The 25,197-nt window shown below is 36.0% G+C and overlaps 1 protein-coding gene across 1 annotated transcript in view; it reads left to right on the top strand.

The window, feature by feature from the left end:
• IMPG2 (interphotoreceptor matrix proteoglycan 2) overlaps positions 1-25,197 on the top strand; it is an 86,768-nt gene that overhangs the window by 47,140 nt on the left and 14,431 nt on the right. Inside the window, exons 8-13 of the mRNA XM_079101411.1 lie at positions 2,763-2,821; positions 5,451-5,471; positions 12,542-12,786; positions 15,986-16,071; positions 21,994-22,297; positions 23,418-24,676. Of these exons, the coding sequence (XP_078957537.1) occupies positions 2,763-2,821; positions 5,451-5,471; positions 12,542-12,786; positions 15,986-16,071; positions 21,994-22,297; positions 23,418-24,676 (1,974 nt within the window). The remainder of the gene's footprint in view (positions 1-2,762; positions 2,822-5,450; positions 5,472-12,541; positions 12,787-15,985; positions 16,072-21,993; positions 22,298-23,417; positions 24,677-25,197) is intronic.

The following is a 25,197-nucleotide window of genomic DNA, read 5'->3' as shown; positions in this document are numbered from 1 at the left end:
GGTTCTCCTTGGCTAAATTTGTCAATTCCCTTACCTTGGATTAATTTCCTTCCCCAGACACTGTGTCCAGATGGGAATAAAAATATGCATCTCTCTGCCAAACAGCATCATTGTAGCCATCAGACATGGGGAGTGGAGGCCAGACAATCCATTTTCCTAGCTGTGTAGCCAAGTTGCAGGCTGTATGGTATGTGGAAGAAATGTCAGCCAGGCCAGTGGCCACCTGGCATCAGATAGTATCTTGGATAGGTGTCTGGTTCTTTTTGCCTTTGGATTAAGGGACTTTTAATAAGTCTTAGTGTTTGGGTAAATAATTGCACAGAATGACTGCAGATTTAGAGAAAGTCTAATAAATACTCTGAAAACACCTCCAGCGGAGAATTTATGATACAGGTAGTTAGTGGAATGAGGCAATTTGAGGGTGATGGAAGGTCTGGGCCCACCATGAAATACCTCTTCTCTGCCTCTATACCACCTTCCCATTCTTACCCAGAGTGAAATGTCTACCATTAGTTATTTCTGTGAAGAACAGCAGAAGCAGGGGTATGTCTCTGAAGGATCTTGTCACAGTATACACTGCAAACTGAAAGGGCTCCTCCAAGTCTTTCCTTTCATGGTATCATTATACAGATTGTTTTTTCAATATGGCCTCCTAGGTAGTATTAAAAAACACACAAGGAAAAATAAAGCCTGTTTGGAGGAGATAAAATTCAGGAGCTATTATAGTTTTTCTTTTCTTTCCTTTCTTTCTTTCTTTCTTTCTTTCTTTTTTTTTTAGTAAGAAAGGTAAGAGGAACAAGATGCCACATGGTAGAGTGTTTGCCTAGCACATTTGAGGCACTGGGTTTAATTCTCAGCATCACATAAAAATAAATAAAATAAAGGTATTGTGTCCATCTACAGCTAAAATTTTTTTTTTTAAAAAGGTGGTATTATATAAACTTGGTACAACACCAACTATGATGTCAGAGTTTAGAAAGATAGTGCAATGACCTTGGGAGGGTTGGTACCTGAAGGCAGTCACTGTATCAATGCAATTCCCTAGCATAGTGCTTTTATAGAAGGACACAGTACTTCTATAGGCTGCTTTCTGTTTGTCTGTCCACAGCATCCATGTGGTTAAGTATTCTCATTTAAGTTCAAGATCGCCAAACTTATTCTTGGTTCCTCACGCCTCTCTTGGAGCAGAACGTAAAATCAGGTCTCTTTCTGCCTTTCAAAGAGTTCTGTCCTTTGTATTGTACAGAGCCCCCTCCATTTTAATTCAAGGAAGAAATTAGTGTGAATTTCACAGTTTTTCCAGAAAAAGGAAGAAGCAGTTTAATTCAGTGAAAAAAATATGGGCTTCAGTAATAGATTTGAGGTTAAATAAATTGTTATTCGGTCACTAAATACATGATTCTGGCCAAGTTAATTGACATTTTAGTGCCTCATTTTTATCGTCTATAAAATCAGGCAAATATATGTGTCTTGGCAGTGTTGCAAGAATCAGAAGTAATATTACAAAGCACAGTACTCAATAAATTGTGCCTATTATTAATATTCATGTTAATAAAGTGGAATGACTTCTTGTACTAGACTCTTGCAGTATTAGTGTTATAAAGAAGGCTTATTCATGGCCAAATCTACCAGTGAACACAGAGCCGGACCCAGCCCTCAAACTTATGATTTCTAGTTCTACAAATTTCACCTCTATCTCCATCCTGCAAGAATTTGCTCTTTTTTTCTACAAAAGCAAAACAAGGTAAATTACTATAGGCAAAAAGTTTCATGGGTTTAAATTCTTTATTCTTAAGGCATGAAGGTCTTTAGTGAATCAATTTTTTTTTAAATCCCCCTTTCCTTTTTATGTGAGAATTTAGTTAAAAGCAGATATTCAGAGATGTTCCAAAATTGGTTCAGAAGGTGTTAAGCCACCATCTGAAATGTTATGGATAAATCGTTCAGTTTTATTAAAATATGTGTTGAGTTTATATGTTTTTGCATAACCTGATCATTTTTAGATCCTTAGTCTAGTCTAGCATTCTGTTTTTCCACCTCCTGTCACTAAGCTCACATGGAGTTACATGGCTAGATTTTAAGGACTCGGTATGAAAACCAGCTCCTGTGGTTGTGATGCTCATAAATTGATATTTTGACCAATTGGGTTATCTGGCCACTACTTCTTAACCTCCTTCTCAATCGCCAGTTGACAAGGCCTCGGTTCTGGGGCTAACTCAGTGCTCACGCACTCCTTTCAAATGCCAAGTCGTGCTCATGGTTTTCTTGTGTTGTAGGAATAGGAAACAGATGCCACCAGACACTTCCACACTTACAGAAAACAGACACTTGACTCTTTGTCAGTTTGTGTGCTGGTGCCAAATTTCTAATCCAAACAGTATTTTAAAATTCTATTATAGCTACTTTTGAAATGAATGCATTTTTTCACATTTTACCACATAAAGGAAAAAAATTAGTGTTTTGCCACTAAGAAGTATGCTTCTTTTTAATTTGGAAAAAATTAATATGAAAGCACATTAAATCCTTAAAGGGAAAAATGAAAAAAATGTGGCAGTATTGTGGTAATTGTCATTTTCTAACATTCTAACTGTTGTAATTAAAAAAAAATTGGAACTTCATGTCTATCTTTGTTTATATCTGTATATGTACATATGTGTATAAGTGCCTAATTGTTGTAAACAGTATACAGTTTATTCTACTCTTAAATGCATTTTACATATACTTCCCGCATTTCTCATAGTTATAATTTTTGCTTTTAACAGGTTGAAAATGCCTTCACTGGGTTACCAGGCTACAAGGATATTCGTGTTCTTGAATTTAGGTAAATGAATTTACTTCAACACTTCTTGTGTTTAGTAGTACTCTTTCTTCCAAATGGAATATCCCTTGAATTTTCACATATACTCTAACAAGAAGTGATTTAAATGCTATAATTCAATGCTTTATGGCAAATTAGTATTCATTGTTATTGCTAGATTTTCAAGAGAGGAAACTGAGTTAGAAAAAGTTAAAATAGCATATTTAAGGAAACATACTAGGTTTGTAGTTGGGCTTGTTGGGTCCCCAGCTTTTGCCAACAAGTTATACAGTTCTTATTTGGCTCTTATGGGACTCTGGAATCAGGTTGGATATGGTCTCAGCATCCTCCTAAAGATTATCAATTTTCTACCAAAGCGACTTTGGTATCTTGGATAAGGCCATTCGGGAAGGGATGCATTAGTCCTCATTTCAAACATAACAGTTCCCAGTAAATCAGAGCAATCTCTTTCAAAGACATTTCTTCCCTTCTTAAGACTCATAGCATAATATTTGGGAATATTTATTGAGTGATGACTTTGTACTGGGAACCTCACATGTATGAGATGTTTCAGTCTTTCATCTCTTTAGGACAGATATTTTTAATACTCAAAGGAGGAAACAGGCTTAAAGGGATTGAAATAGCACACAAAGAGCTTGTCAATTGGAAGTGGAGGAAGGATTCTGAAACAAGGTAGCTGACATTATTGCTTTTGCTCCTAGCCTTCATGTTAGACATAGACATATTACTGTAAGTGAGTTAGCCAGTTGGGTGATAGCTGTAACTCAGTTATTGAATTCTGGGGAGCACAGGTTGGGGCACTGTGTGACATGACAATATAATGAACAGTGTCACCATCTCAAATTTGTCATGTTTTTGTCAAAACTTCTGAGTTTATGAGAAATACCAGTAAGCACTTATACAGCATTTACAGTGTTCCAGGCAATGCGTGTGTGTGTATGTATGTATATGTACAAATATATACATATGTCCATATCCTCATTTTTCTTCATATATATGTATATATAGCCTCATTTTTTCTTTTTCTGATAAGATAATCAGAGCACAGAAAATTTAAATAATTCACTCAATGGCCCTCAGCTAGTTAGTGGCACAGACTTAATGAAGAGAGACCCTGCAAACTAAATTGATCGAACTCCTCTCATGCCAAGAATCAGTTCTCCCAATTCAACTTTAGCAGTTTTCACAGATTGCTGCCTTTGCTTGTGACTAAGCTTAGATGAGAACCTGAGAATGTGAGGCCTTTGAAGACCTCTCTCATTTGGCAGCATGTGAAAGGCAATAGGGCCTTTGGAGCGAATTTGCCTGGCTTTGAATCCTGCCTTTGTGCTTCTGGCTGGATGGCTTGGGTATATTATTAGATCTTATCTTTTCTTTTGTAAAAAAAAGATAATTTATTAACCCTGCTTTATTTTAAAAATGCTTTTGAAATACTTTGGGCAAATTCTTTAGTTTCTTTGTTCTTAGATTTTTTTTTTGGAACATAAAACATATCCTTAATGAATCCTTAAGGATGAGGATTAAGTGAATTAATTTTTCTAAAATGCTTAGCATATTTTTGGCACATGGAAAATTCTATTTTTATATAAAATAAATATGAAATGCTAAAAAATATCCTACAGGTTAATCAGTCTGACCTTTTCCTACTCCTATAGTATAGCACCTGATTATCCGATTTTTCTTTTCTTTACATTCATATGTCATTTAAATTTAATGTCATGCTATTGTATGAATGATTCTATGAAACCCAAATGTCCTTCTAATCTGTATTACTCAACTAGGAGTATCCTATGAGAGACAAATTCATGTTTGTCTTCTTTCACTGTATTTGGGAGACCAGTATGTACAGAATTATGCAGCATCTTTAAGTCTCTATGCCTGAGTTACAGGAGATCATATGTGATTCCTTTGTTCTCTGTTATAGCCTATGTAAACTTGTTTCTTGATTTGCTTCCTCATTTTGGTGAAGCATTAAAGAGTGTATGGAAGAGAATTTTATTGCTTTTGTGCATATTTTAAAGTATCCATAATTGACCCTTCTATGGGGTAAATAGTTTGATTAGGCATGGAATTCTGGTTGGAAAGTAATTTTCCTTTAGAGTTTTAAAGTTATTGCTCTATTTTCTTTGTTATTCTAGGAAAAGTTCAATTTATGAGTTCCTTTCCCCCAGCATTATATGATCATCTCTTTTTTAATAAGGTTCTGAAATTTCTAAATGTCTTATTTTAGTGCAGATTTGCACATTTGATTTTCTTTTCTATTATTCTAAGTCTACACAACATACTGCATTCCCAAAATGTTTCCCAGTTTTAATGCCAACAATGGAAGTCCTCTGATCTACTGAAAAGTTTATTTATAAAGAAATCAACTACACATTAATTATTTCAGATATTTTTAAACAAAGTTTAAAAGACTGAAAAAATTATTGGTTTTGAGTAGAATATTTTCTCCACCTTTATTCACTTTCTTCAATCTCTAGGACTTTGTCAATACTGCTACTAAGCATTTTCATTTAAGAAGGCATTTCAAAGAAAATCAGAAGAAATATATAAATAACTTGTACTTCAAGGAATCATGTGACAATTACAACTGTATTGAACTCTGATTAACACTTGTCATCTTTGTTTTCAGGTTCCCCAAGGATCATGGCAGGTAAAATAACTTTTTGGCACTTTTCTGTGTTGTCCTTCTTATCAGGAGATAGTTTAGAAAACATGTCAGCCCTAGGGCCAGGGGAGCATAATTCAATACTTCAGTCACTTTCAGTTTCTCTACCGTGTCTTTATAGAGATGGCAAGCTTTTTCTGCTGAGGGTCAATGGTAAATATTTAAAACTTTGTAGGCCATATAGTCTCTGTTGCAACTACTCAACTCTATCAAGTAGAAATAAAGAGCCTTGTTGTGTTCCAGTGAAACTTCATACATTCTACCATCTGAATTTCATGTAATTTCATATGTCATAGAATATTCTTTTTAAAAATTTTTTTCAACCATTTAACATGTGAGATCCATTTGTTCATGGACAGTAAACTGAATTCCACCTCACAGGCTGTGTAGTTTATTAATTCCTCGTATAGACTGCTGATTGCCAAGTACTTTAAATATCAAGTTATGCTTAATTTAAAATAGGAATAATAACTTGAATTTTTCCTGCAAGTACATTGTGTCACTCAATAATATAATCAAGTGTACTTAAAGTCATAAATGAAGGTGAGATACTGATATCTATAATACTCCATTTATGAAAACACCCTTTCTTAGAATTTTTTAGAAGCATAATATAAAAGCATAATCAATATACCTTTTGAAGGTTTCTTGTCATTTTTGCTTTTGGATTCCAAATTTACTTAAAATTTACTTTTTCCTGGAAGCCTAGTAATTGGGGAAGCTATGCATACAAAAATAAGTGACTGTTGGTTTCTATTCTCTAGGAATGTACCATCTAATAAAAAGGGCTTTCAAACATGTCAAAGTGCTGGTTCCTTTTTTTTTTTTTTTTTCATTTTATCATCTCAGTATCCCTGTGAGATAGTAAAAATGAGAATGAATATTTATTTTCTTTTAACTTCAGAAAGGCAAATTGACTTACCATAAGTTATATGACTAGGAGATACCAGATATTTTGACCAAGGTAATCAGAATTTGTTCTTTTAGTGTATGTAAACTGCTCTGTGTGTATGTATTATAGGTATATATACTGAGGTCTGTACTCAGACCAAGGCCTTATCATTTAATTGCTGTTCTCTTGGGGTGATTAGAATGTTAAAACAAACCCAAACCTTGATGTTAACAATATGATAAAAAGAATGGTATCCATTTGTTGAGTGCCAGTAGCCCTGCATAGGGGCACAGACCATTAAATTTTATGATAGAATTGTTCTAACTTTTTGGTTTACTTTTATTCTGAGTTGTGTATGAATGACTGTGTGGTGCAAAAATGTTCTATTTCTAGGACACACACCCTTTCCCTCTGTCCTGAGCATTTTTACTTGCTTATAATGTTAGCAGGATCCATTTGAAATGAATCAATAATGTAAGTGTGGTTTTAAACACACTTTATAACTTCAGCTTCAGGCTTTGAAAGTATACACCTTCTTCCTAGAAGAAGTGTTAGAGAAGAAGGAATGTCTGAGTTTCTCTGAAGTTTATTCTTATTTTGGTTGATCTTGATGAGATGTGATACCACTATTTTTCCTTTAAAAAATTTTCAGTCAATCAGGGCATTTGAGGTGAGAGAACAAGAAAGGGCAAACTTTCTCCACACGACTGGTGTCTCTGGGAGTAGCTGTCAGACACAAATTCTTTTCTGTATGTAGCTGTTTCAGTCCAGTTCAAAAGATGAAACACAATGGCGTGGTGTTGGTTGGTTAACTCGGAATTACTGAGTGCAGAGAGCCAGCACAGCTTTCTTCAGTCAGATAGCGTTTTACCTGCCACTATGTATTCTACTTGTGTGGACTTCCTTGTCCTCTTGGCTTTCTTTTAATCTGTCCTTCATCCTGAGCCATCTTTGTACCCTATTACTGGGCCAGAACTCAGCTTGTTTTGGGTCACAGTGAAGTTCTTGGCCTTAGGTAAGAATACATGGTTTTCTGGTACCTCAAATATTTCTCGGAGTTCTCTTTCTAGGACAAAAGCATGATAATAAATTACAGCACCTCTCTGAATTATTTTATCTTTTTTTTTTTTTTTTTTTTTTTTTGGCACTGAGGATTTAATCCAGGGTCACTTTCCCACTGAGCTACATCCCCAGCCTTTTTATTTTCTTTCCTTTTATTTTGAGTCACAGGAATTACATGTGCCACTACACCTGGCTTCATTTTATCTTCTTTAATGAATTCATCCTTAATAGACAAGGTTGATTATAATAGAAATGTTATTTTGAGATGTCCAATGAAAACATTGAATGCAAATAATACTTTGCCAGCAAAGAATAAGATTAGTAATCTAAGATAAACTGCCTGATTTGAATAGATTTCTCCATTCAGGAACATTTTTTTTATCTCCTCCTTGTAATATTTAAAATCCACATAAAGCACATGGTAGGCCTCCATAAAATTCTCGACTCTCCTTGTCTGATGCTCTGCATAACCCAGGAACCAATTCAAGTACTAACTGACATAGCCTTTACCCCCTTCATCTCTGTTCTCCCTTCCCCCACTTCTTCCTTTTTTTTTCTCTCTTCCTCCCTTTTTCTCCTTTCTTTCAACACTGCTTTCTGTCTTTGAGTTACGTTAACACTACAAATAAGTTAAATAGGTCATGCACACATCCCAAGGAGATAGTCTACTTTTTGGTTACGGTGGTATGGTCTGTTCTACTGAACTTGGAGAGAAGATGTACATCCTCACAGAGTTGGGTTATGGCCCTAAAATGATGTCTCTAAGGGGCTGGGGATATAGCTCAGTTGGTAGAGTGCCTGCCTTGCATGCACAAGGCCCTGAGTTCAATCCCCAGCACCACAATAAAAAAAAAAAAAAAAAAAAAAAAAGATGGCTCTAAAATGACTACTAATAAGGTACACGTGTATGAAAGTAATATCCACCCTCTGTAAGGTGAGAAATTGTTCTTTTTATATGTAGAGAGTGAAAAATGCTTCAGATTAATTTGGAAATATTACATAATGCTATTTAAGTGGCACAAATTCAATTGTATTATGTACCTGCCTTAGTGAATAAAATTCACCATTTTTTTTTTTTTTTGGTTACTTTTCAAAAGTATTTATTGAACCAGTCATTGTTCTAGATGTTTGGGACACAGAGATAAATAAACATTGTACCTATATAGTGGATGGGGGAGATAGAACAGGATCACAGACTCATATCTTCAGTATTAGAAAGAGGTTTCCCAGGGAGATGATATCTGAACTGAGGCAAAAAAGAAATACCCAGGTGAGAAAGGGTGTGTGTATGTGTGTACATGTGTATGTGAAAGATATATGGGATGGGAGAGCATGGCAAGGAAACTGAACATGCGAAGATCCAGAGACATAGCAATGTGTGGCACCAGTGGTCAGCCTGTATATCAGAATAACAAAGGCTTATGCTGATATATAACTTTAGGGGCAGGGGGAGGTGGTGGGGGTGAGGGGGAGGTATAAGTGAAGAATGAAGGAATGTTGGATTGTGTAGAGGGAAAAGGGGGGAGGGGCAGGGGTGAGGGGAAGGAAAGATGGTGGAATGTGACAGACATCATTACCCTGTGTACATGTAAGATTACATGAATGCTGTGACTCTACATTTTGTACATCCAGAGAAATGAAAAGTTGTACCCTATTTGTGTACAATGAATCAAAATGCATTCTGAAAAAGAAAATTAGATGTTAAGGCATTTTACCAAAATGTGACTTATAATACTAAGGTATAAATGTGTAAATCATTAACATGTTTGGTCTTGGTCTTAGTTTCATTATTTATAAAATAGAAATAATGATAAATATCTATCATTAGAAAAATAAATTTTATAAAGATTAAATCTTATACTGTATGTAAACAAATCACATAGTAAACACTATTGTAGAAATGACAGTTCTTTTAATGAAGCATAGTAAGATAATCAGGAATCATCAACAGGAAATTTTCAAACATTTTTGTCAATTTTTATACAATCAGAAGCTATGAAATTGTAGAATAATTTCAGAAGGTATCCTTTTGTCTGATATATTTGCTGATCAACTTGGATATTTTTGTCTAATGATTTATTTGTTTGAGTTGTTATAAAATTATAACTTAAAAAAAAAAAAAAAAGCAATGGGGACTATGGTGTGGTAAGTTCTGACCAGTAGGTGTCTCTCATACCATTTGATTCAACCTTGGAACAATCATTTGGTTATTTTAACATATTTTACTGTATTTCTTTCCTTATAAAGAAAGATTAGAAATTACTCATGAATCAACGTATTTTGATGTGCAAAATTAAAAGACTTTAATTGCTAAAAGGATTAAGGGGAATTCTAGATGCAAAACAGATTTTTTTTTAAAACCACCTAGAGCACTCAGTCCTCAGTGTTGAGTACTCAGCTACATCACCCTGTAGAAGAGACAGATTTTCAAATCTGGAAGGAAAATGGAATTGAAAAAACTCAGCAGTTCTCTCTGATTAAAACTAACTAACTAACTAACTAACTAATTTAATTACTTTTAAAAAGTCTTTCTATGTAACAGTGCATCAGAAAGGTCTGACAGTTGGTATAGCAGATAGGGTGTCACCTTCATCCTCATAGTAGCACCTATAGTCCAGAGTGTCATTGGCACCATGTAATGACAAGTCCAAAATCAGCCAGTGCTCTCAGGAAGGAAAAGTCGCTTAAGACCAATTCATGCTTCCCAAGCCATAAAAGACTGCAAATTCACTAGGATGCCCGTTGATCTATCTAAAAAGAGATGTGCATTTGCCAACTGTCCAGTTATAGCACTGACTGGTTCATGCATTCTCTCCCAACAGAAAAATTTGTAAGGAGTTACAATCAAAAGTTTACCTTGCAAACTTGAAATCAGGAAGAGGAAATTGGACAATCCTAAAGACCAGTATCCTCAAGCCACGAGAGTTTGTTGTTATCTGTCTACAATCTAGAGTTATATCTTATATGAAAGCCCCAGTACTCTGTTCAGAAACTTTACACTAAATAGTACCATAAATTATTCACCAATTCTTTTTTCTCCTAGTCTCTGTGATATCACCCTCATTCTACAGATACTTTTTTTCTAGATATGTAAATAATTTGAATAATCTGAAGTGTTCTTTTTTATTCAGACAGGTATAGATTTCTGTTCATCGAGTAGACCCTGGTATCTCTCACTGCCAGTACTGAACTGAATATTGAGGGTAGAATCTCAAGAAGAGAAAGGTAGTCATGTTTCTGAGGCCCAGGCCAGAGACTGCTAGAGTCTCAACTAACTGGATTTGGTTGCCTGCCCACATCAGAAATAGAGAAGAAGACATAAAAAAGAAAACTGAATTCAGTCACAGTTTGACCAAAACTTAGCTGTCTTTTCCTTTTCTACAAAGAGGTTACAATTTATAGAAACAAAATTTGGAAAGTATACATATGAAGATTTAACTAGACTGTGCTAGCCAGAGATAGGTTATAATTCCAGTTTTTTTGGCTCCCTCCAGGGTCAGTGGGGCAGCTTCTCAGTTTCCATTCTCAGGAAGCTGGGATGGAAAAAATTCAGGTTACCAGGAAATGGGGGAGGAAAAAAACCCCAACATTTTGTGGCTTTTAATTTCAAAGGGGCCCCTTTATAGTCACTGTAACAAAATCTTTTTACAAAATCTTTTTACAAAACAATGAATGCTATAATCAAGGATATATATGAATATATAAATAAGTTAAGAGAAAAATACATTTAGTTTATTTGTATGCTTTGATTTGAGAGTCGTTTCGCTGCCATGAAATGTCTGAAGTAGCAAATGGCTTCATTGCACATTTGTCTGGCATGATTTACCTCTGGAAGGTACTGGTCTCCTTTCCTCTGGAGGGATCTTAGTGTGGCTTGCAGGCTACTGTCTCTGATGGCTGTGTGCAGAGACAGTCTGGCAGGCACAGTGGTGACTAGCATAAAACTGTCTTCATAATGAATTTTTCTGATAATAGTTTTATTAAAGATACTGAGAGTGTAGCATAATAATTCAGAATGCAGGGATTGGAGTCAGACAGATATGTGTTTAAACCCTGACTCTACCACATCTTTATGATGAACTTTTAAAAAGTCTTTTAACTTCTTTAAAGCTCAATTTCTTCATCAGTGTTCTGAAGACAAAGCCTTTTTCTTCAGGTTATTATGAAAATAATAATGTAAAATGCCTGCCACATTATAAGATTTATAAAATGCTCAATTTTAGTTAGAGAAATCTGAGAGTTAAGGAAGAATATTTGCTTTAAAATTTTGAACTCTGTGTTATTTCTCTAAATGACTATTTAAGAAAATGTCAAATAACGTGTTAACTCCTACTTAATTACATATGTTTAACTCTCTTTTATTTTCTTTACTTTTGGAAAGGTGGAGAGTAAGAAAGCCTAATTCCCAATGTTGATTTTTAGCACTTATTAAGGTTTTATTTAACTAATTAATGAGAGTCAGCAAAAGAAAAAGAAAAGTTCTAGATAATTTGATAAGTAGAAACTTATATTGTTAGTTGGGAAAGGATTTGTAAGTTAGATACAAAGCTGTTTAATGTCATAAAGGGTAGCGAGGTCATAAACTTTGGAGTTATCTTTCCTGCCAAGTTATAATTTTTAATTTAAAGGTTTAAACTTTTTCCTCCACAATAGTTAACTATGGTTTAGTACATAATTTTTCAATAACAGTAATAAAAATATATAACATTTACTATGGTTTGGAGGAGTTAGAAAGACTTTTTTTCAAATCAGGAAGGAGAAATGTTAATAGGGAAAGAAGGAAGAAAGGCTGGTAGGGAAAAGAAAGGAGTTGGCTTTGAAGGAGGAGAGAAAGGATAAGAATTAGGGGATAAAGAGGCTCAGGTAATTCTTCAGAGCTGACTGTGGGGCTTCAGTAGAACTCTTGCCCTGTTCTTAGAGCTATGATGTTCACACTTTGGAAAGGAACGGATGGCAAGTTGTTGCCCAGCGTCTGCAGGGTGTCGATGGGATCCATATTTTTGAGATCCCCTTTTAGGACTAATGTTTGTTCTCTATGAATTCAGTGCTGCTTTTTTCATCCTTCCTTAGCTGACCTAATCTGTTCTCTTTTGACCCATAGTGGTATAGATGTTCATTACGCAGTTACCTTCAATGGTGAGGCCATCAGCAATACCACCTGGGACCTAATCAGCCTCCACTCCAACAAGGTGGAAAACCATGGCCTTGTGGAACTGAATGATAAGCCCACTGCTGTTTATACAATTAGTAATTTCAGAGATTATATTGCTGAGACTCTGCACCAGAATTTTTTGCTGGGGAATTCCTCCTTGAATCCAGATCCTGATTCTCTTCAACTTATCGATGGTGAGTTCCATATCCATCATGAAGTCCTTGTATAGTTTTAGTTTGCTCTGGGGAAAACTAGTTTCCTTAGTTATATGTGGTTCTCAGCCTTCCTAGACTCTGTAAGACAGGAGCCATCCTGATACACATGGAGTTTTGGTCATGCTGCTATTTTAGATAGATTAATTAGGATTTGGGGAGAATATTTGTAGACAGGAGGGTCACAAAATGGGGAAAGTGGAGAATAACATGACATTTAGAAATAGTTTGGAAAAATGGGAGCAAAGTATTTAAAATAAAAAAGGAAAGTAGTACCTGGAAGTATGAATTGAAATAGGCTGTAGAGTTAAAGGTAACCAAGGATGAACTCTCTAGATGAAAGTCCGCTGCTTAAAGCTTAAAAACCAGAGAGTAGAAAAGAAGGAGCAGCTCAGGATAGCTGTTGGGAGATCATGGTCAAAGAAGAGCTAGATCCTGGGCAGAATCCCAGAGAATTCAATACTGTGTTTGAATCCAGATGGCTGTGGAGGGCTGGTTCTGATCCATAATGAGCAGGTGGATCCAGGATCATCAAGGAGAGGGTGGACATTCAGGATTTGGGGACTAAAAGTGGCCCAGGTGACCTGGGACTATAGCTTGCTTAGCATTGGGCTGCTAGTTCTCAATATCTTAACTCATCAGGTACACATGTCCTGTTATTTAGCGAGAAAGAAAAATCTTTTCTTTCCAGGTGGTAGTAATAGTAAGTAGTAGTAGTAGTAGTGTGTGTGGTATACACTTACATATATGTATTTGTATATTGTATCAGTAAGCTTTCTGTTGCTTTGTTAGTAAGCTTTCTAAGCTTACCTGGGAAAAACAACTTAAAGGAGATAAGATTTATTTTGGCTCACTATTTCAGAGGTTTCAATCCATGGTCAGCCAGCTCCATTGCTTTCAGGTCTGTGGCAAGGCAGAGTATCATGGCACAGAAGGTGTTGTGGTATGGAGCTGCTTACCTCCTAGTGCCTGGGAAGCAGAGAAAGAGAAGATAAAGCTGGGGACAAGAGATACCCTTTCAAGGAATGCCCCCAGGGCCTTTCTTCCTCCAACATGGCTCCACTTCCTACAGTTTTGACCACTTCCCAATTGTCCAGTCAGTAATGAGACTATCAATGAATCAATCTACTGATGAGGTCAGATTGCTCATGATGCAACCACTTCCCAAAAGCTCCACCTCTGAACATTGCTGCATTGGGCAACCAAGCCTTCATCACATGAGCCTTTGGGGGACATTCCAGATCCAAATTATAATGTGTGTGTAGGGTGTGTGTGTGTATATATGTGTGTGTGTGTGTGAGGAGAGAGAGAGAGAGAGAGAGAGAGAGAGAGAGAGAGAGAGAGAGAGAGATTTGCTGTGTGATGTGATCTCTTAGTACCCAAGTACAATTTTTTAAAAAGTTATTAGACTAGACTAAAACTTCAAGTTGCTCTACAACTATTTTGGCTGCCAGACTAAAGTTTCTTTAATTTGGCACTGTGCTGAGGAATTCCTTTGTATGAAAGACTTAGGACTTTAAGATGGAGAAAGCTTTCTCTTCAGTGGGTGTTAGTGTCATAGAGTTATCTGTTGTAAAGCATTAGAGAGTATTTGTATTTTGGAGCAGGATGGGCACCCTGGGTTCACTTCCTCAAACTCCTTTTTCTTTGTTGAATCTTGTTGGAATACTTGGGCCATATAAAATAGCCAATAGAAAAGAAGCTTATAAACTGAAACTGGGGACTATCCGAGGGAATAGCACATGGGCAGAGGACTCCAGAGATTTGGATATGGGATTGAAACAGAGAAAAGATAGAGTTATGAAGTGAAGACATCAGGAGGATTGAACAGATAATGCAAATACCAAGGTCAGCAACCAAGATGATAGGAGCATGCCATGAGGATTAATGCATGTAATAGGCAAAGTGAGATTGTTTAGGAAACTAAATCCACAAACAATTGCAAGATCTTCCTTTTATGTGGAGTCTGGAAATAGAGCTACCTCCTAAAAGGTATCCTAAAAAGAGTCATCAGCTCTCTTAGAATTGGAAGCAAGTTCAACAAAAGTTTAAGATAGTCAGTACCAACTTATTCGCTTGCCTTGGTCTTCCATTAGGTGTAGGTTTTAATTATTCAGAATTTTGTTCTTAGAATACATTTCTATTGTCATACCTACTTCAGAGTTCTATAACTCTCACTAGGTAATTTGAATGTAATTATCATTGTTCTTTATTTTCTAGAGAAGATGAGAAAATGATATATACATTTGAAAAGAATTTTGGAAAATACTTAAACCAAAACCAAGGGTTTTGTCTTCTGCTTTATCCTTGTATATCAGGCCAGTGGGAACAGGTGAATAAAGAAACCCTGCTCCTGTTTTAGCAGGATACAACAAAGCATCCTCCTTGCAATCCCCCCCCCTTTTTTTTTATCGATTCCTACTCTTCTTCAGACAAAAAAAAACAAAAAACAAAAAACAAAACAACAACAAAAAAACCAATAATTTCTTTGTTCATAATCTCATATATTTTTTATATATGCCCCTCACATTACTTTACAATTTCCAATTTATTTTTATCTCTCTGACAGTAATTCCAGAAGAGAAAGTCAGTTTTATTAATATTTATAGCTTTAACTTTGGCAGAGTCTGTAACTAGCAAGGATTCAGTAAATCTTTGTTGAAATAAATTATAAAATCTACTCTTTTCTTTATTGCCCTTTATTATTATTATATAATAATGGCTTTTGGTTTTGTAGCCCATTTTTCAAAGTTACTTTCATGCAAAAATGGAATAATTTTGCAGACTTTTCTACCATTCTTGCATTGTTCACATGAATCAAAATTTCAGTTTAGCTTTCTTAAAATGAAAAAAAAAAATCAACTTGAAAATAACTGTTTCTTGGGAATCTGGAAAGAGTGAAAGCTGTCATGAGAAAGAAAAGGAAATAATAGAGGAGTGTCCTAAATGTAATAATGGGAAAAATGATCTTTGTTTTATGTTAGATTCTTATAATTCAGATAGATTGTGCTAAAAAGTAAAATACCTAAGCAATTTTGCAAACATTTTGTAAGTGAGTTTGCTGCTTCTGTTCTACTAAAATCTCAACTTTAAAGAGGAAGAACTTGGTTTTTAGTTGTTGCTGCACCTCAAATAACACAGTGTCTCAACTAAATGCTCTTTATTATTGTTCTTTCCTCAGTGAGAGGAGTTTTGCTTCCCCAAACTGAAGACCTAGTTTGGGACACCCAAAGTTCAAGTCTTCAGGGAACACCTCCATCTCTTCTGGTATGTTTCTATGTCTTGCTAGACCAGACTCTTACAGTTTCTCTTTGGTATCTTCACCTGTTTACTTTGGCATCATGAGCTTCCCGAGCTGTTCTCATTGCAAATATTCTCTTGCATCATCCCTGGAACATCACTCATAGTCGTCAGCTCATGGGTACCAAGTGTTGGTTCAGAAAATTTAAGCCTTCCGCTGTAGTAAAATGAAGTCTGCATTGCCAAACTCCACACATGGTAGAAAACTTATTATTTATGGTTCATACTTGTTTGGTGATAATTAAGCTATACATGTCCAGTGAGTTGTTTTTTAAGTCATCCAGAAATATTTTTTTATAGATAAGACTGTAAATTGATGTCCAGGTTCAGAGTATTGACTTTAATTTCAAGGATTCTATTGTGAAAGGTTGGACACCAAAGCATATACAATAGTGTGTATGTGGAAGGGAGAGAAGGAAGCGTGAAAATATCAATTAATTGACAAATGACAGGGACTCTAAATCAGGCCTCCTTTTCAACTGGATTGAAAACATTTCCATTTGCACATAAACAGCATGGGATGAATTTTCCTTTCTGTTCTTTCTACCAACTCCATCAGGAACTCCTCTTCCATCTCTACATCTCTACTTTCCACTTCCCTTATAGGGAGGCATCCAGTAGAAAAGAAAATAACACCCTTAAGTGCAGTTAAAACATTGAAAATGCAGTCACAATGGCAGAGCCTTACCTGTCTATAACAAGTTCAGGGATCTGTTATAGTCACAGATACCAGAGGGGAACCCCTCATCTATGCTCCCCACTCTTTCTATTCTCTTAAGACTTCTTTTTGTCTCTTGTCAGCTGTATGACATATTTGTTTCTTGGCATTAAGTTAGCAATGGAAATTTGGAAAGTCTGTCCCCAGTTAATTTAACCCTTGATCTATGCAGCCAATTCTTCTACCCAGCAATAGAACAACTTAATTTTGAAATGTGGAGCCTCTGCAAATTTTTCACAGAGACCCATATTGGAGAAAAAAAGGATAGGGACATATTGACATCAGAGTGGACATTCATTTGGTGTCTGTTTATTCATTCATTCAAATATATTTATTTTGTACTTTTAATGTTCCAAGTGCTGGGGAAACTTAGATGAACCAGGTGTGGTCCCGCTTCCCAGAAGTTTCCAGTCTGGTAGTAGACAGACTTCTAAACAAACAAGTTGATGAGGATGCTGTCCTGGGTGTCCATCCAGGGTGCAGTGGCAGGGGGAGTTGAGGTAACCACTTGTCTTCGCTCCTTCTAGTCACATTCACCCTGGGACTTCTGTAGCCACAGGTGTGTGATGATATTTTAGAATCATGGTGGAAAGACAGGGATTTCTATAGCAGGCAGAAGTTGTTAACTGGAGACCAGCTGGCTGCATCCTGTTGTAGACATGCATTTTGCAATGAAGTTTTAAAAATAAGCCAGCATCTAAAATATTATATTTCTACATGAAAATGCAGATTTCCAGCTTCTTTTGAAAATCAAGAAGATTCAATGTTATGACGTTCACATTCTCTTGTGTGAGAAATAGAGTTTGGTCCTGGCTGCCACTTTAATGATGGCCAGCAGTGATTAACTGAACTTATTGATCATTTATGTTGCTGTGGTTCCCTTTGCATTTAAGCTAAATCCTTACTTTTACGAACAGTGATAACTGCAGAGCACTCATTAACAAGTTTAGGAGACATTGGAATATTTAAAAAATTTTTAATTGATATGTAATAATTTTGCATGTTTATGAGGTATAGTGTGATATTTTTATATATGTATGCAATGTGATCAAATGGGGGTAATTATACCATCACCTCAAAATTTTCCATTACCTATGTTGAAAATATTCAAATCTCTCTTCTAACTGTTTTGAAGTATACCATAAATTATTGTTAACGGTTGTCACCCTACTGCTGCAGAACACTAGATATTTCCCTTTTATTTAACTAACTTTAATTTGGTACCTGTTAATCAACCTCTCTCTCCCTGACTACCCAACCCTCCTACCTTTCCCAGCCTCTGGTAACTACTATTCTACTTGTATCTGTAGATCAACTTGTTTAGCTTCCACATATAAGGGAGAACATGCAGAATTTGTCATTGGAATGTTAATGAGTGATAATAAGACATAAACAATAATGAATTAGAAGTTTCTGGTCTGTCTATCCTTCCCTCCCTCCCTCCCTCCCTCCCTCCCTCCCTCCCTCCTTCCTTCCTTCCTTCCTTCCTTCCTTCCTTCCTTCCTTCCTTCCTTCCTTCCTTCTTCCCTCCCTTCTGCCTTCTTTTCTTCCTTCCTTCCCTCTTATTTTAGAAAGATTTTACTGTATTATAGAAGTGAGTTTTTTTTTCAACTAAACTGGATTTTTTAAAGAATTATTTTAGAGTTAGGGATTATTGCATGATTGAATTTGACAATTTTCTGGCATCCCACTTTGAAAATCCTCATTCGTTGTACAATGTGCTTTCTGTAGTATTAGCAAGCTTTTTAGCTGGCATGAGCAGAAGTAAAACTGGCCAATATAATATTAAATTTGTCAGTATACTACATTGAATTTAAAAAAGAATTCATAAATTGAATTTGTTACTATGGGGATGTCTATCGATTTAAAAAATAAATGAAGTACTATTCCTGGCATGTATAATATTCACCTTTGAAAATATATAAGAAAGCTTCATTACCCTGCAGGTTTTTTTTTTTTTTTTAATTTGTAGTTGTAGATGGACAGCATGCCTTTTTTGTTTGTTTATTTTTATGTGGTGCTAAGGACCAAACACAGTGCCTTACATGTGCTAGGCAAGTGCTCTGCCACTGAGCTACAGCCCCAGCCCCCTTGCAGTTCTTTAAAGGAGAATTTATTTGGAATAGATGCTCTTCCTTCCTTATTTGAAAAGTCATATTGTTTACTTTTATACTTCATGTTGCCTGTTAATAACTGACTCTTATTAAAGATATTGTATATTGTTCTACTTTTAATTTCTATGAAATTAAAAGGTATTTATTATTATTTTTATTCTTGTAAAAATAAAATTATGTATAAGAAGGATTGGAGCCTTGCCCAAGTTTCCATAGCTGTCAAGTGGACATGGCCTATTCACTTAGATATGCTAAGATACTCTGCTTTGAGGACTTCTTTTTTTTTTTTTTTTATCAAGAATTTAGCTGACTTTCCTAATAAGCATCAGGCCCTGTCTCATAAAACTCAATTCCTAAAGCATGGGCTGAATAGCTTATGCCATTTCATTTGGAATATTTTTTTTTGGGGGGGGGGGGTGCTGGGGATCGAACCCAGGGCCTTGTGCTTATAAGGCAAGCACTCTACTGACTGAGCTATCTCCCCAGCCCCTGGAATATTTTTTAAAGCATGTTTGGAATTTCTAAGAATGTAAATATGCCTGATTCTGTTGGGAGTATGAGTTGCTTTGACACATCTCTAGAGTTGCTTTGACACATCTGCACACACACACACACACACACACACACACACACACACACATATGTAAAATTTTTGAACATAGAAAAAAATGGGGGTAGGAAAAGAAAAAAGGAAATTCTCTTTATATAAAAATTACCAACCTATTCCATAAAGCAGACATTTAAATATTAGAAAATGGCCTCTCTGTCTCCCCCACCTCTGTGTTCACCTGGGTCTGGGAAATGCTAAACCAATAGGCACGGACAGTCAAGTCTGTTCTGGTTTCTCCATCAGGAATCCTCTCACCATCTGGGTATATGCACTCATAGAGACCTCTGAATGAATAGCCTGTGGTAGTGGGGATAATACTGAGACAGGAAAATCCAGACGCTCAGCTCCTAGTTCTGAATTATTTTTTTCAGATTTTGCAATGTTAGGCATTTCACCTACATGCACCTCAGTTCTTTATCTTAAATAGGAATGAGAGGACTATATGATTCTTAAAAGTCTTTCTAATTCTAAAATTTGATTAACCTTTGTTATGCTCACACATGTGCATGCTCAATCCTTCTTCCCACGTAAGATTTTTATAACCCATAGAATGGCCTTGTAAAACACCTGAGCCTTTGGAAAAGACAAGTTGGTATTTTCACTTAATTTTTTCCCCTCTCACATTATGAACTTAAATTTGTCGTCTTATTTATCTGGAATTGAACTCCTATTCTCTCCATCAGGTCTATTCTTAAGGACACAGAATAACTTAGATCTGATAGACAGAAATATGAGGCAACTTTGTGTGTCTATTTGGTGCCAAGTTATGTAGGAGTACTCCACCCAGGCCAGTGATCTGCAAGCTGCCTCTACTGTGTGTAGTTATGTAAGGTAAACTCTGCTTCAGATGATTACACACTCTACTCTTAAGATACTAAAATTTACTAGGTAAATGCTGGAAGCTTTCTTCTTGATTTAGTCAGCTTTTTCGCTTCTGTGACTAAAAGGACCCAACCAGAACAACTGTAGAGGAGGAAATATTTATTTGGGGGGGTCATAGTTTTAGAGATCTCAATCCATAGACAGTAGGCTCTATTTCTTAAGGCTCAAGGTGAGACAGGACATCATGGCAGAAGAGTGTGGCAGAGGGGAGCAGCTCATATAATTATCAGGAAGCAGGGAGAGACTCCACTTACCAGGTACAAAATATGTACCTCAAAACCATGCCCCCAATTTCCACCTCCTCCAGCCACAACCTACCACTTCAGTTACCACTTAGTTAATCCCTATCAGGGGATTAGTTCTCTAAGTAGGTTAAAGGCTATAACCCAATCATTTATCTTCCAAACCTCTTCCATTGTCTCACATGTGACTTTTGGGGGCCACCTCACGTCTAAACCATAACACTCCTGGATTAGATTCTATCTATTGACCTGACTCAGGAACCAAGTCTTACTATTCTCAGATTCACTTCAGATGGAGGATTCCTCAAGGGGGAATTTCTCATCCCAAAATCAATCTTTGTAACTCAGTTGCAGTTGCATTTAGTCATTTGAGGGTGGCTTTCAGTTTCCTGTTTCTTTATGTATAGTATACTTCTCTCTAATACAGTTTGTTTACTTCAACATTAGACTCCAGTGTTAATGCCAACATAGATTAAAATATACCAATTTCCACAAATGCCATGGTCATTTCACTTTAACATCATCATGAGGCTTTTTAATATCGACTACTCTTCAGAAGATTAAGTATTTACAATGATCAAGAGTTGTATTTCTGTTTATTTCTATTCTTTTTTTTTTTTTTTTGCAGTGCTGGGGATTGAACCCAGGGCCTTGTGCTTGTGAGGCAAGCACTCTACCAACTGAGCTATCTCCCCAGCCTTACTTCTAGTCTTGAAGCTAAATTTAAGATGAAATCAATTCCACATTGGTAAAAAGTTACTGTTTTGTAGTTGTGATGCCATTTCACAGCATGGTTGTTTATTTGAAATAGACTCCACTTTGATGTGGTAATTTTTCTGATCAAAATAGAGGACCTTAAGTATCTTTCAGAATAATGAATGAAATTGCTAATTGTTCCTTCCCACTGTGAGCAATGAGCTTAGGTCTTTGCTGACAAATTACAGATTAGTAGTTTCTGTGTATTAAAGACATTTAAACTAAAAACATGGTGGGAAATGAACCATCTACAGCAAAATACAAATAGTATTTTCTTCTACAAATGCACTATTTAAGTTCTTTTAAATAGATGATCTCATCTGTGTCCTTTTTACAGGTGTGTTTTGAGGGGTTACATAGGTTTTCTTTAGATTTTCCAACCAGTAAGTGACCAAATTGGGATTTGATTACAGATGTTTGATTCTGGAACCTTTATCTCTCTCCCCTTTAATATTATACTGCCTCCTTATTCTAGAAAATCCAAGAATATGGATAGATTGGTGGTATTTAAAATTATTTTTATGTGTGTTTTATATATGATATGATTTAGCCTTTTTCTTCCCCCAGGATAATACCCTTCAAGCTGAATGGCCCTCAGCAGATGAATCCACCATCATCAATAATTCACCACTTGATTTCAGTTCTGGTCCTTCCTCAGCCATTGAAAGGGAACTCTGGTCAGAAAGTCCTTTGGGTGATTTAGTGTCTACACCTAAATTAGCCATTCCCTCGAAGGCAGTCCTCAGTTCTTCTCCAGAGGTGTTAGAGGTTAACAACTTGACTCTTCAGTCCATCACCCCAGCAATGCTTCAGACTGGCTTGCCTGTGGCTTCTGAGGAGTGGACATCTGGATCCCATTTATTAGAAGATGGTAAGGAACTTTAATCACTTTTCATGCTTCTTTTTAAAATTTTTATCTATTTTTGAAAATCTGTATTGGTGTTTGTAATTACACACATTAGTGGAATTTGTTTTATATATTCATACATGCACACAAAATAATTTTGTCAATTTCATTCCTTCAGTACCTCCTGCTTCTTCATGCTTCTTTATGTGTCAAATGGCAAGGGTTTTGAAGAAAGGAAGAGACTATGGTGAAAAGAAAAGCATAGTATTGTTCATATAGGAGAAAATGTCTTAGGAAACCTGTGTTAGAGAGGTAACAGATTTAATTGTTTAAATGGGAGTCCACATCCATAAGTAATAAAAAGTGAACTTGAAGAGGTAAGATAGAAATCATTTAGTAGATATGTTAAAGGTCATATAGAAAACTATATAAATTATACATAATTAAACTATATAGTTATTAAACTATATAATTTAAATTACTCTTACCAAAACTATTAAATAATTACTTTGCTTGCTCGAATATTAAAGTGGTTAAAAAAAGCATCAAAGAAGATTGTTCTGGTAGCTTCTAATAGGATTAATAATATGGGGTTCAAGTCTACAGATTATAAAACAATATTAGAGAAGATGAAAAGAAGTTAAAATGATCTGGATGTTGTGGAGAAAAGGAAAAATCAATGTTGCTTAGGGTTAGTATCTACTTGTGAGAAAGGTTTGTGAACAAAGATAAATAATGAGTTCAAGATTTTGAATACAGTGAATCTAAAGGTTGATGGACAGTAAATATAATAGAGAAAATATGAATTCAAGGAGATACCCAATTTCCAGTAAAATTTCTCTCTGAATTCCCAGAGAATTTAGTTTTTGTTGTAAATATGTGTACTAGAAGTTCATTATTTTAGTGAGAAAAATGTCAAGTGTCTGAAGATTAATTATTTCAATAGTCAAAGTTTTATCCTCAGAGAAACAGGATATATTCATGAGTGATTGCCCCACATTAAAAACACATTACCATACCTTCTTGTTTGCGAGATTTAAAAGTCAGCAATGGTCCCTGCTAACTTAACTAGAAAAAATAGAAGAGAACTATGAATATATTTTTGCAACTTTGTAGATTAATGAATGGAAAACTTTATTTTTAGGATTAGCCAATGTTGAAGATTCAGAAGATACTCTTTCTATTGATCCATTGCCTTCAAGTTCCTTTATTCAACCTGTGCCAAAAGAAACAATACCATCCATAGAAGATTCTGGTGTATCCTCACCTTATCTGACACCTTCTATTAAGTTAGATCTTGCTAAAGAAACACCTTTTGGCTTGGACTCCTTGGTTTCTGAAGTCGAAGATCAATTAGAAGTGAGCACTTCATTTTCAGATATATCCATGGAAAAAGAGTTCATATTTGAGAGTGGATTAGGTTCAGGGTCTGGGCAAAGGGTGAACGTGATCACTTGGCCATGGAGTGACACTTTATTGGAGAATACTGAATCACTGTCCAGGCCATGGCTTGAAGATGAAAATTCACTTTTGCCACCTGAAGGTATAGATGAGAAACTAGTTCTGGATGACAAAATGGATTTCACACACCAGATTATTGAGCATTCAAAACATTGGCCTGAGGATAGCTCCCCAAACTTTGCAGAGGAAGAGCCCCTTGGTAGACCTACTGTGCCTATCTTTACAGAGTCTGCAACTCAATCTGCATCTCATTTTTCCAATCACACATCAGAAGTACCTGACATGGATCATAATTCAGTTACAAAAGCACCTCTTTTACTGGCATCTGTAGAAATTTCTGCTTCTACTGATCACATGAACGCCTTCCTAAAAGAGAATACCCAACAAACTATAGATTCATCTAGTCCTGAGCAGTTTGACAGCAAGAGTTCAGTGGTAAAACCAGATATACAGCCTGTGTGGACCATATTGCCAGAATCAGATATAGCTTGGGCAAGAACTTCTCTAGAAAAATTGTCCAGAGACACACTGGCAAGTACACCACGGAGTCCTGACACATTCTGGTTGAAAGCTTCCATGACACAGTCTACTAAATTGCCTCCGACCACAAGCTCCACCCTGCTGGAGGATGAAGTAATTATGGGCGTACAGGATATTTCATTAGAACTGGACCGGGTAGGCACAGATTACTATCAGCCTGAGCTAATCCAAGAGCAAAATGGCAAGGTCAGTGGTTATGTGGAAATGTCTGCAAATGTTCACCCCACAGAGATGGCTATTGTGGCTCAGCCTACAAAAGAAGGTGACTTCAGTCACACCCCAACTGCAGGAGCTTTGGTGGTTTTCTTCAGCCTCCGAGTGACTAATATGATGTTTTCAGAGGATCTATTCAATAAAAACTCTTTGGAGTATAAAGCCCTGGAGCAAAGATTCTTAGAATTGGTAAGCTCAAAAGTGAAACACGGGCATTAGTGAATAATCATGTTGACTCCCTCCAACCCCTGGCACCCCAAGTCTGAGCCCAGGATCTGCTGTGTGCGTTCATTTTTTCATCATCCACAGACAGCGTCATGGCCTAGGGTTGATAGTGGATGCATTCAAGAAAGGGAAAATACAAATGTGCCATGAGAGTGATGTGATAGGCTAGATAGTTTAGATACTAAAGATTATATTCCATGAATTCTGAGCCTGAAATAACATGAGAAAAAACAATCTCAAACTTATTGAGAGACCAGTGTTTTGTGGGCATCTATACCCAACTTTAGTGAAATAGAGGAAATAAACTTCTTGGGTGTCTAAGGCTATTATGAGTTCTGTAGTGTTCCTAAATATCATTATGAAAATCTCATGACATTCTTAATTTATACTCTCAAATAATTTCTAACTTACAGGTTTGTTAATTAATAGTTCAAATGTAGATAGAACTAGGAAAAGAGGGAGAGGGGCTCACTTTGTGGTTTTTT

The sequence above is a fragment of the Sciurus vulgaris genome (assembly GCF_902686455.1).
Source record: "Sciurus vulgaris genome assembly, chromosome: 10".
Classification (NCBI taxonomy): Eukaryota; Metazoa; Chordata; class Mammalia; order Rodentia; family Sciuridae; genus Sciurus; species Sciurus vulgaris.
The sequence above is the reverse complement of the archived record's forward strand: the minus strand, read 5'-3'. Positions and strand labels throughout refer to the sequence as shown.